Here is a 10,329-nt window from a genome sequence, read left to right on the forward strand (position 1 = left end):
AATATATACAATGGAAATCTATGCAGATGTTAAGAATGATGAAGTCATGAAATTTATTCATACATGGATGAATATGTAGAGTATTAAGCTGAGTGAAATTAGTCAGAGGGAGATAGATAACCTCAATCACTTATGGGATATAAGAAAAATAAAAGATAATGTGGTAATAATAACTAGAGACAATGGAAAGGAGGGCCAGGAAGAACCAGTCCATGGTAGGAAGCTTGCCACAAATAGTGGAGCAGTGCAGATAGGGCAAAGAAGGGACCATTATTACAATGATAATTGGAGCTTATTACTCAGATCAATAACTGAGTCTTGGATGGGATAAAGTGATATGCACAGTATTTCTTCATTAACTGTGCAAAGCACAGTGTCTAAAAATAAAAACAGGAGAGAGAGAGAGAGAGAGAGAGAGAGAGAGAGAGAGAGAGAGAGAGAGAGAGAGAGAGAGAGAGAGAGAGGAGAGCAAAATGTCTGCCCTAGAGGCAGGCAGGGGGAAAGGTGGGAGGCAAACCAGGAGTATTGGTGGTGAAACCCATTCACAAGGATGAAAGGTGGTGTACATTTTTAGACTGAAACTGAATCATGAACTACTTTGTAATCACAGTGTTTAAATTTAAAAAAAGAATAAACCCATACAAATGAAAATGATGACAATAAATTCTAAACTAAAGTGCTAAAAATAACTATTTTTTAAAATATAAGTCGATTGAGTTAAAAAGATATATATGTGGATTCATTTAACTGAAAATACTAAAAAGAACAAACCGTTCTTAAAATGATGCTATATGGAATGTGAAACTCTCAGAGTTTCACTAGAATTAACATTCTTCTAGGGCCCCTGGGATGGTTCAGTGGCAAAAGTGTCTGCCTTGCAAGTCTGAAGCCTGACCCCCAGATGCCACAGACATGCACCAAGCATGATCCCTGTGGTTCTACTATTTTGGACTCCTGAACCCACAACACAGTGAGTGCCACGATAAGCACACTGTACCCAATGTGTGTATATACCCCCACAACTAAAGCATATTACCTCTGAAGAACACCATAACTGAGGGGCTGTTTACTGCAGCCAAGAGTTTCACTCTTTCTCTGAAGATTTAAAGAAGAATTAGAATGAGCACCCCCACCCCAACTCAGAATCCACCTAAAGAGTGCTCGAAGCAAACACCCAAAAAGTGAAACTTCCAATTCTGTAAAAACAGAGGCTCAAAGTGAATTATGTAGACTAGACATGTAATGAGTTCCTGAGCTCGTTGCTTAAGCAAAAATGTTTAAAAAAGTGCCTAAAACAAATAAATCATATTTATAGTAGATAGACAGTTCTAACAGCAAACTTTGAAAAAAAATAAAAGAAAGAAATCTGTAAGTTAGAGTATTTCAAGATACCCATCTCATCCTTATGGTGAATTACTTCATTCTCTAGGGAATATTTTAGTGAAATTTGAGCACTTAATAGAATAGCTGTGTTATCTGGTCCAAAAAATCAAGACTCCCTTGCTTGGTAAGTTAAAATAAACGTGCAAGGAGAGCCTGGTTCCCAGAAACAGGACACCAGGGGAACTGAAAACTGCCTGCCTCTGCTGAAGGCATCGGAACCCAAAAGATCTTAAAACACTCCATGAGCTAAACAGTGTTTAAGAGCCATATGTGGCCTCCCAAGATGCTGAACTGCAGCTCAGATAACTAGAGAAACAGTAATCAAAATAGAGCACAACCAAAAATGTGAACTTAACCAAGAAGAAATTCCGGTAAATTCTCAATCTCTCTCTCTCTCTCTCTCTCTCTTTCTCTCTCTCTCTCTCTCTCTCTCTCACATACACACACACACACACACAAACATAGCACAGAGTAGAATAATTTTCCTGCACATGATTCAGTCAATAATACTGTTACAACATAATACAATCTTGATTCAACTTGATACAATAGCATTAAGATTGGTTGATTATTGGCATCCCTTATATATCCTTACCAACTTGATTGATATCTCCATTTCCAAATTAGAAAGAACAATATCAGTCCTCTAGTGACCTCAAACATCATATGTGAGGCTTCCCAGCAACACAGGTTTACTTATGCAGAGAAGTGAAATCATTCTTAAACCCTAAGTGTGACCTGGTCACACAGCCTATGGACTTTTGGGCTGAGCCATCATGAGAGCAACTTACTTAGAACCTGATGAAAGTCAGAGCCTGTCAATATATATTTCTAATTTATATTTATCATTAAAGACAGAAATAAAAAAGAAAATGTGGATGATGTTAAAGGAAGATAAAAAGGAAGAGGTCAAAAGTTCAGACCTACTACTTTTCTAGATCTTCAGTCGCGAAGTTCTCTGAAGTCCCTGATGGACAGGTATCAGTCAATATTTTAAATGTATTATAAAGTTAATGAAATATCATAATTGTAACCTCTATGTTTCTTTGTTGTGAGAGCAGGATCACACCCGAAAATGCTCAAGGGCTATTCTTATTCTGTGATAAGGGGACCATATATTGTGCCGGAGATTCAAACCAAAATCACAGATGCCACAGTTGCATGCAAATCAAGTGCCTCACCTCCTGTACTATATCTCTGGTCCTATGTCTTCTTTTAAGTCAGTTAATAAAAAGATCTAGGATTCTATTTATTCTAATAAGAAGAAGGTGCATCTATTATAACTCCCCTTTATTTAATCCAGAACAAATGCCTTTACTAAAAGAAAATAGTAAACTGGTTCTTCAGCATCCTAGCATATTCACTCTCCTTGCCCAAGTGGGTAAACAGCTATGTGAATATCATCCATACACATCAGAATCAATAAATACTGGAATGAAGCCTCATCCCCCACCCTTTCTCCCTAGGTAACTTGACCTTACCTGCAAGACCCCGCCCATTTGGAAGAAGATAAAATTCAATGAAAATGTTTGTTAAACCTTTGATGTAGGGGACCAGGAGATAATAGAGCATGCACTTAGTTTCAATACTAGGTACCACATGGTTTCCACAGTATTGCCAGACGTGGCCCAGGTAGCTCTGGGACTAAACCATAGGTGTGAGCAGCGCCTCATCCTTGGACTCTTGTACTGAACTACTGGCCCAGCTTTCTGAGAATAACCAGTGGGAATCCTGGTCCCCCTGAGCAACCCTTAAGCTACAAATGTCAATACTGAAGTAAAGACAGAATAGTGTTTCATCCTTAAGTTTTCATTTTAATTTGTTGTGGTGCTAGGGATCAGACCCTATGCCTCACACATGGTAAGTGTTCTACCACTGAGCTACAGTCCCATCCCTATCTTTATTTTTCGATGATTTTTAATTTCTTCATGTAGATAAATTATCTACATGTGAACAAAACCAAATGAGTGTTTTCTATATTGAATATTTGAGTTTTATCTTCCAGTTAGCATTATATTAAGCAGAAAAAGGACAATTTTTATTATCACTGAATTTATTCTAAATTACATATCTTAAGCTATATTGTTCTTGCATTTAAAAGAAAAAGTAATCCAGGGGCCAGAGTGATAGCACAGCAACTAGGGCATTTGACTTGCATATGGCTGACCCGAATTGATCCCTGGTATCCCATATAGTCCCTTGAGTACCCCCAGGAGTGGTTTCTGAGTACAAAGCCAAGAGTATCCCATATGCATTGCTGAGTGTGGCCCCCCAAAATAACATAAAGATAATTTAGGAGCTGGAGCATGGCACATTGAATAGAGTGCTTGCCTTGCACACAGACAACCAGGATTCCATCACAGCACTACAGATGGTCCCTCAGCATTACCATGAGTGATCTTTGAGCAACCATGGGCATAGACCCCCCCCTCCAAAATAAACAAACAAGTAAATAAATTAAAAGTATTTTAAATATTAGTCACAAGATAATCCTACAGTGGAAACAGTTTTTATTATCAAAAGGAATAAGGTGTAAAGTAATAATTTTAAATTCATACAAAATGTATTTAAATAACTAGTTATCTATAATTTTACTTCTTAATAAGTATAAAAATACTTTTCCCTAAGTATGAAAGAGAAAGCAAAATTAACTACAGTATAATTGTTCTTCTAAAAGAAAATGAATGGGTAATCTTGGAGTATAATTACTTTGCAAAGAATATATTTCTCTAAGATGTTTCTTCTATATTAAGAATAAGGAGATATTTGAGAATGTAAGTGGAAGAACTTAATTAGAATTGATCAAGGCATATATTAGTAGCTAAAATATATTTAATTTCAGCCACTGGCAATCAAGTTATAATGAAACTCCAATTTATTTCCTAAATGTTAAATTAATTTTTAGTAAAATTATTGTTCAGGAAAACTATTAAAGAAATAGTATTTCACTTTAAAGCCACTTTCTGATGAAAAAATTTCCCAGAGTAATAGCTAACTTTAGTAATAGCTAATAAAACAACAAAACTTAGATTATTTAAATAACGGTTGCTCTTCAGAAAACAAAATAAGTGCTGGTATAAGTACTTTTAGGGAACCAGTCAAAATAGTGTGCCTTATCTTAACATCTTCAGAACTTCTGTTATTCCAGATAATTCATTCCTTTTAAAGTTTGTGGTTAAATCTATCATAAGTTATATATTTTGAATCAACTTGTTCTATGATTTAAAAAATACATGTTGAATTCTAACGTAAAAATCTTCCGAGATCTTTACATTTTAATTATTTGGAAACAAAAAGATGTTCTTAAGTAACTAATCAAAGCAACAACCAGAATCAAATCTCCAAATGATAAAAACTACAACCCAAGAGAATAAAAGTAGGCCTCCTGTTAAAAACAGGAAATGAATATACACTACTGCAAGCAAACACCAATAAAGCAAAGCAAGGAAAAATAGCAATTTACATGGATAGGATCACATGAATACTGCTGCATAAAATTAAGGATCCTACTAGTTAAAACAACTAACTAGCCAAGGCTAATGACCTTCCATCAAATAAGAAAGGCCTTTCCCACTATCACTTTTGTGTCCATTTTTGTGCCCATCACTAGATGCTGCTATCATTGTCAAGCAAACTGAAAAATAAAGACAGAGCAAATAAAATCCCTCCACTCACCCACTCAGCTGAAAATGCATGCACCTGCAATTTGTGATTACTTTCATCGCGGTTCATCTTACCTCATAAGACCAGACACACTGAGTCCCACCAAAACGTCGAACACATCTTCCTACTTCCACGTCCTCATGGGTTGTGTACATTTCTCGGAGACATTCACCGATATGCGGCACCATCCTCCTGAGAACTTCTCGACTGAAGATCATGCCAGGGCCTCCCATGCAAAAGTTCTCACCTGGTTCCAGCCCCAGTTTTCCAAGTTCTTCAGTATTACCCAGGCCTGTCTGACCCAGGTAGAGAGGTTTGCTGCTATTCAAGGATCTTAAAAACTCTTCCAACTTATCACCTACAAAGAGAAAGATAACCATTACTTCCTAAATTTATAATCATTTATAATACACTAAGGGACAGAATTTTCAATATCGTGCATAAATTCCCTGTGCCTTATATGACTGAAATGAAGTCTACTATTTTTAAATGTTACGGTACGTTAAAATAATAATAAAATCTTAATAAATTTTCTTGTCAAGATCACTACATAACATTAAGTCTAGCAATCATCAGATTCTTTAGTAAAGGTGAGATAATGATATAGGCAATAAATATAGGTTTCTTAACCTATTTGATATAAAGATAACATCTCCAGGATTATAATAATAAATTGATTTGGCTGTTAATAAACAGCAAGTATTGTATGTTAATAGTTGATTTTGTGTATTTTGTCCTCAATTAAACAAGTCAAGTGTGCCCCAAGTTATATATGACCAAGTTTTCCTTGAAATTTAACTTTGAAATATTGGAAAGTACACTTTTAGGAAAAAAATCAATATGTAATTTGTTTAAAAATAAAGTAACTGACTTACTATCTAGTATAAAAGTCAGGAAAATGTTCTTTTTTATTTATTGTCATACAGGGCTTTGAGCATCTAAAACAGGGGTTCTAGCACTGAGTCACATCCCCAGCCCAAGAGAGAAATATTTCCAATAAAATGCTATAACTAAAACAGTTGAAATTCATTAAATATTCTAAAAACTTATACAATACACTAAGTAGTTCACTTCTGTTATATCTCCAGTTGGCATCTTTATTATTATTATTTTTGTGTGGAGGCCACACTGATTAGTGTGTAGGGCTTACTCCTATGCTCAGAAGACCATATGAGGTGCCAAGGATTGAAACTGAGACAGGTGTGTGCAAGGCAAAAGTACTCAGGCCACTTTCATTGATTTTTGTGTGTGTGTGGTTTTTGGGTCACACCCGGCAGTACTCAGGGGTTATTCCTGGCTCCAGGCTCAGAAATTGCTCCTGGCAGGCACGGGGACCATATGGGACGCCGGGATTCGAACCGATGACCTCCTGCATGAAAGGCAAACGCCCTACCTCCATGCTATCTCTCCGGCCCCTGATTTTAATAAGCACAGGTATCTGCTTATTAGTCCATGACAATTTCTTAGATCACAAGGGGTGTCAGTTGACTATTATTAAGTCCTAATTTTCAATGCATTTCATAGTTAATAGAAATATAAAGGATATGGCACTTTGTTGTTCTTAAAGACAGCTTTTTCAAGCATTAGAAGAAATGACAAAAGTAGATATTGTTAATAAAATTGTCTACAAAGCATGGCAAACATCTGCCAGGAAGCCTTTGTCACATGAAATACAGAAGACAAGAAAGATAAGGGAAGCTTCTGCCAGGAAGCCGCTGTCACATGAAACACAGAAGACAAGAAAAGAAGATAGGGGGCGGGATTGATAAGACCTTATCAATCACTAGTAGATATATCTATCTGTTAAATGGGGCACTGATCAAAAATACAAACTTTTTAAATTAAATTATTCGGTTTTTGTAGCTAATAATCACTAATTCCCAAACCGGCCAGCCCTGTTGAGAGCTCTCCTCTCACCCCGGATATCTCTATTAGCTCTGTACTTCCTCCTTGTACCCAAAAAGTAAAGAAAAGAAAAGAAAAGGAAGAGCTATAATTTATTTTTGTTTTAGTAATTTATTATTGCTGCTTGTTATTTTTTCTTTTTTTTTCTTTTTTTGAGTCCTGCAAAAGATACTAACTGGATCAATATAAAGCAATGAGGTTACAAGTAGAGGCTTAAACTAAGGAATGGTGCCCCCCTTTGACCAAGAATTTAGGAAAAAAGCACTGGAAGAGATCCCTTTCAAAAGACAGCCTCTCCCTCTCCGCAAAAGACTGAACGAGAAAGATTGACTCCGACTCTCAGAACTTCCCGCCAAAGAGTTTAGAAACCTCTGGCTAGAGACACCCACACTTAAGGTGAAGGTCCGCGCCTCTTTTTTTTAAAAAATGACCACGTTTCACGTGCTGCAGATGTGCGTGGTTTGGGAAGGTCTTTTAGCCTCCGTGGTCACCAAAATGGACCAGAAAGGTTTCCTGCCAGTGAGTCCCCAGCACAGCTCCCTGTTCCCTTCTCAGTTTGTTAGACTCCCACCCTTGGTGGTTCTAGGAAGGCGTGGTAAGGGCAGCAGCTGGCGAGGGAGAGCTGGGCGCCCCGGCGCTGGAGGCGCTCGAAGATTACTAGTGCGCGGCGGGTTCTACGAAAGGAACCAGCAGAGCAAAACAAATTTTGAATCTCGACAGTTGGGGAAAAAAAAAAAAAAAAGAAATGGAGCTAGATAGAGGTGAAAGAAACGGGGGGAGGCAATCAAGCAAAAACACTCCATCTCCAGAGTGGCTGTAGCCGGCTTTCTCCTCCAGCGAGGACACACCCCTCTGGTGTCAAGGGGAAGCTATTGCCTCTCGTGGCTTTCTGCACAGGACTGATTGGGTCTAAGATCCCTTCACTTACTCCTCCAACAGTTTCATAGACACATCTTCTAAGTAGAAATGAGCGCTAGAGAGAAGGAAAAGAGCAAAAGTGTGCAAGACGCATACAGCCAGAGCAGAATTAAGGGGCATCCAAGAGCGCGCGGGGAGGAGAGGAGTGGGCTATGGTGGGAGAAGGCGAGGAAGGGATGGGGGTCCGCGGGGTCAATTGTGGGGCTCAGCTGGAGCCGGGAGCACGTGCCGGCAAAGGACCAGAGAGAGGGGGCTGCCAGGGGGTGGGACTGACTGCAGAGATAGGGATCGGGCAGGCAGGCTGGACAGCTAGGAGGTCACCTTTGATGTAGACATCGTCGTCGGCACGCATGAACCACTCGTACTTGTCCAGGTAGTGATCGTGCATGTATTTGATCATCATGAAGGACTTTTTCTGGGGCGGGTAGGAATCGTCCACGCCCGGCAGCGCGATGACAGGCAGAGGTGGCGGGGGTTGCCCGAGCCTGGGATCGGTGGGCTGCTGGCTGGAAAAGAACTCCACGCGGCCGGGGATGAAGCGCGCCCAGGTCCGATGCGCCGCCAGCGCGCGGCTGCCCAGGTACTTCTGTGCGGTCATGACCCCCACGTAGAGAAAATCTCGGGGTCTGGAGCTCGGGGTGGCGGCGCCCCCATCGCCGCTCCCGTTGTGGCTACTTGCCGGCCGGCCACCACCTCTCCGCTGGGCAGCATCCTCTTCGGGCGCCCCCCGGGCAGCGGGCAGCCCCGTCGCGCCTTCAGGCTCCCGTCCTCGCCGCCGCGGCTGCAGGGGAGGAGGCGGCTGGTGCCAAGGGATGCTCCGAAAACTGGTGACCCCAAGCGCAGCCTCGGGCAGCTGCGGGCCCCGGCGCTCCTGGAGGAGCTCGGGGGGCGGCGAAGGGTCCAGCCGAGGCCGGGGCTGGGGCTGGGGGAGCGGCTGCTGCACGCCGGCGGCCGAGCGGCCGTAGTAGGAGCAGAGGCTGGAGCCGCGTCTCTTCCTCTCGCTCAGCTCGGCTACTCTGGGGGCGATGAGCCAGGACGCGGCGGTGAAGCCCAGCACCAGCCCCAGTGCCACGCTCATCCACGGGCGGCGGGAGCGCACGGCCATCGCGGCGCGGCTGCCCCGGCACGGATGCTTGCTTAGCTGAGCCGGGCGACTGCGGTGCAGCTGCTGCTCGCCGGGTTCCCCGCCCCCGGTTTCACGCCCACCCACCTTCTTCTGCACTCTGCGCCCCCCAGCCCCGGGCCGCTGCCCGCCGCCGAGACGCCGACGCCGGCTGGGGATCGTGCGCTCTGGGCGCCTCGCCCGCTGCGCGCTGCAGCCGCCGGCCACGCTCCCCGCTGCGGTCTGGGTCCGGGCTCCGGGAGCGGCTGCGAGTGAAACTTCTCCCGGAGGCGGAGGTGGCGGCGGCCCGAGGAGCTGCGGGAGGAGAAGGAGGAGGAGAAGCAGAAGAGGAGGAGGAGGAGGGAGAGCCGCGGCGGCGGCGGCAGCAACGCGTCCGCTTCTCGGCTGCCACTCTGTCACAGGGGCGCCGGGTCCCTCCCTCCTCCCTCCGCCCGAGCCCCCGCCTTCGCTCCCGCCTCTCGCCCGGCTCCCCCCGCAGCGCCCCGCTACCCGGCTCGGGACCAGCCCGGAGGAGGAGGAGGAGGAGTCTCGAGTCCCCCCCACTGCTGCCGCCCACCCGGGAAAGCGCGGGCCGCGCGCGCTCTTTCTCCCCGCCACCCGCCCGAGGACGCCCGTCGTCCGCGCCTGGGTCTCCAGCCAGCCTCGTCTCCGGAAGGAAACGATTCCTGTCGGGCCGCCTCCGGCTTCCAGCCGACGCCCCCGATCCCTCCTCCAGGCCCCGCTCTCCGTCCCATTTCCCGTCGCGTCCCGCCCCTCTAACCAGGCTCGCGACTCGACTCCCTCCCGAGTCCCCCAGGGCTCCCCGCCGGCCTCCTCCCGGCAGGCGCGCCGGCCCCGCTGAGCTCATCGGCGGGGCTCGGGTCCCCCAAACCCTTGGCCTTAGAAAGTCCTCTCTGTCTCGCCGCTAACCTCCCGCGACCCCTGCCCACTCTGTCCCGGGGTGACCCTGGCCCGTTCTGCCCCGCCCCTGTCGGCCCGAGCTCCGTTAGTCCCTTTTCGGACCTTTTCTGCCTGCCTTTCTCCCACGCTTGCAAACTCAGCGCCTTCTCTTTTCCCGCTTGCAGCCCCAGGAATCCATCTGCCCACGCCAGCACCTCTCGTCCCAACATTGCAAACTGCCCACCGCACTCGCTTTCGCCACCCCTCTCCCGGTCACACACTGAAGCCACTTGGTCCCTTGTCGCCTGAGATACCCTCAGTGGAAGCGGGAGATACACGGTAATATAACCCTCAAAGATGGGGAGGGTTGCCTCTTGATGAATAGCGGCGCACACCCTAAAGTTAAAACGTTTGGAGTCACGTCTCAGTGGTCAAATTCAAGCCTTACGTGTTTGAAG

At 44.7% G+C, this 10,329-nt stretch overlaps 1 protein-coding gene across 1 annotated transcript in view; it reads right to left on the reverse strand.

Annotated features, from left to right (window-relative positions):
* The window catches only part of CHSY3 (chondroitin sulfate synthase 3), a 252,742-nt gene extending 243,768 nt beyond the window's left edge, over nt 1–8,974 (reverse strand). Inside the window, exons 1-2 of the mRNA XM_049786721.1 lie at nt 8,191–8,974; nt 5,121–5,404 (exon numbers count right to left, since the gene is read on the reverse strand). Coding sequence (XP_049642678.1) covers nt 5,121–5,404; nt 8,191–8,974 — 1,068 coding nt within the window. The remainder of the gene's footprint in view (nt 1–5,120; nt 5,405–8,190) is intronic.
* Between the last annotated feature and the right edge of the window lie 1,355 nt (nt 8,975–10,329).

This window comes from Suncus etruscus, chromosome 14, assembly GCF_024139225.1.
Source record: "Suncus etruscus isolate mSunEtr1 chromosome 14, mSunEtr1.pri.cur, whole genome shotgun sequence".
Classification (NCBI taxonomy): domain Eukaryota; kingdom Metazoa; phylum Chordata; class Mammalia; order Eulipotyphla; family Soricidae; genus Suncus; species Suncus etruscus.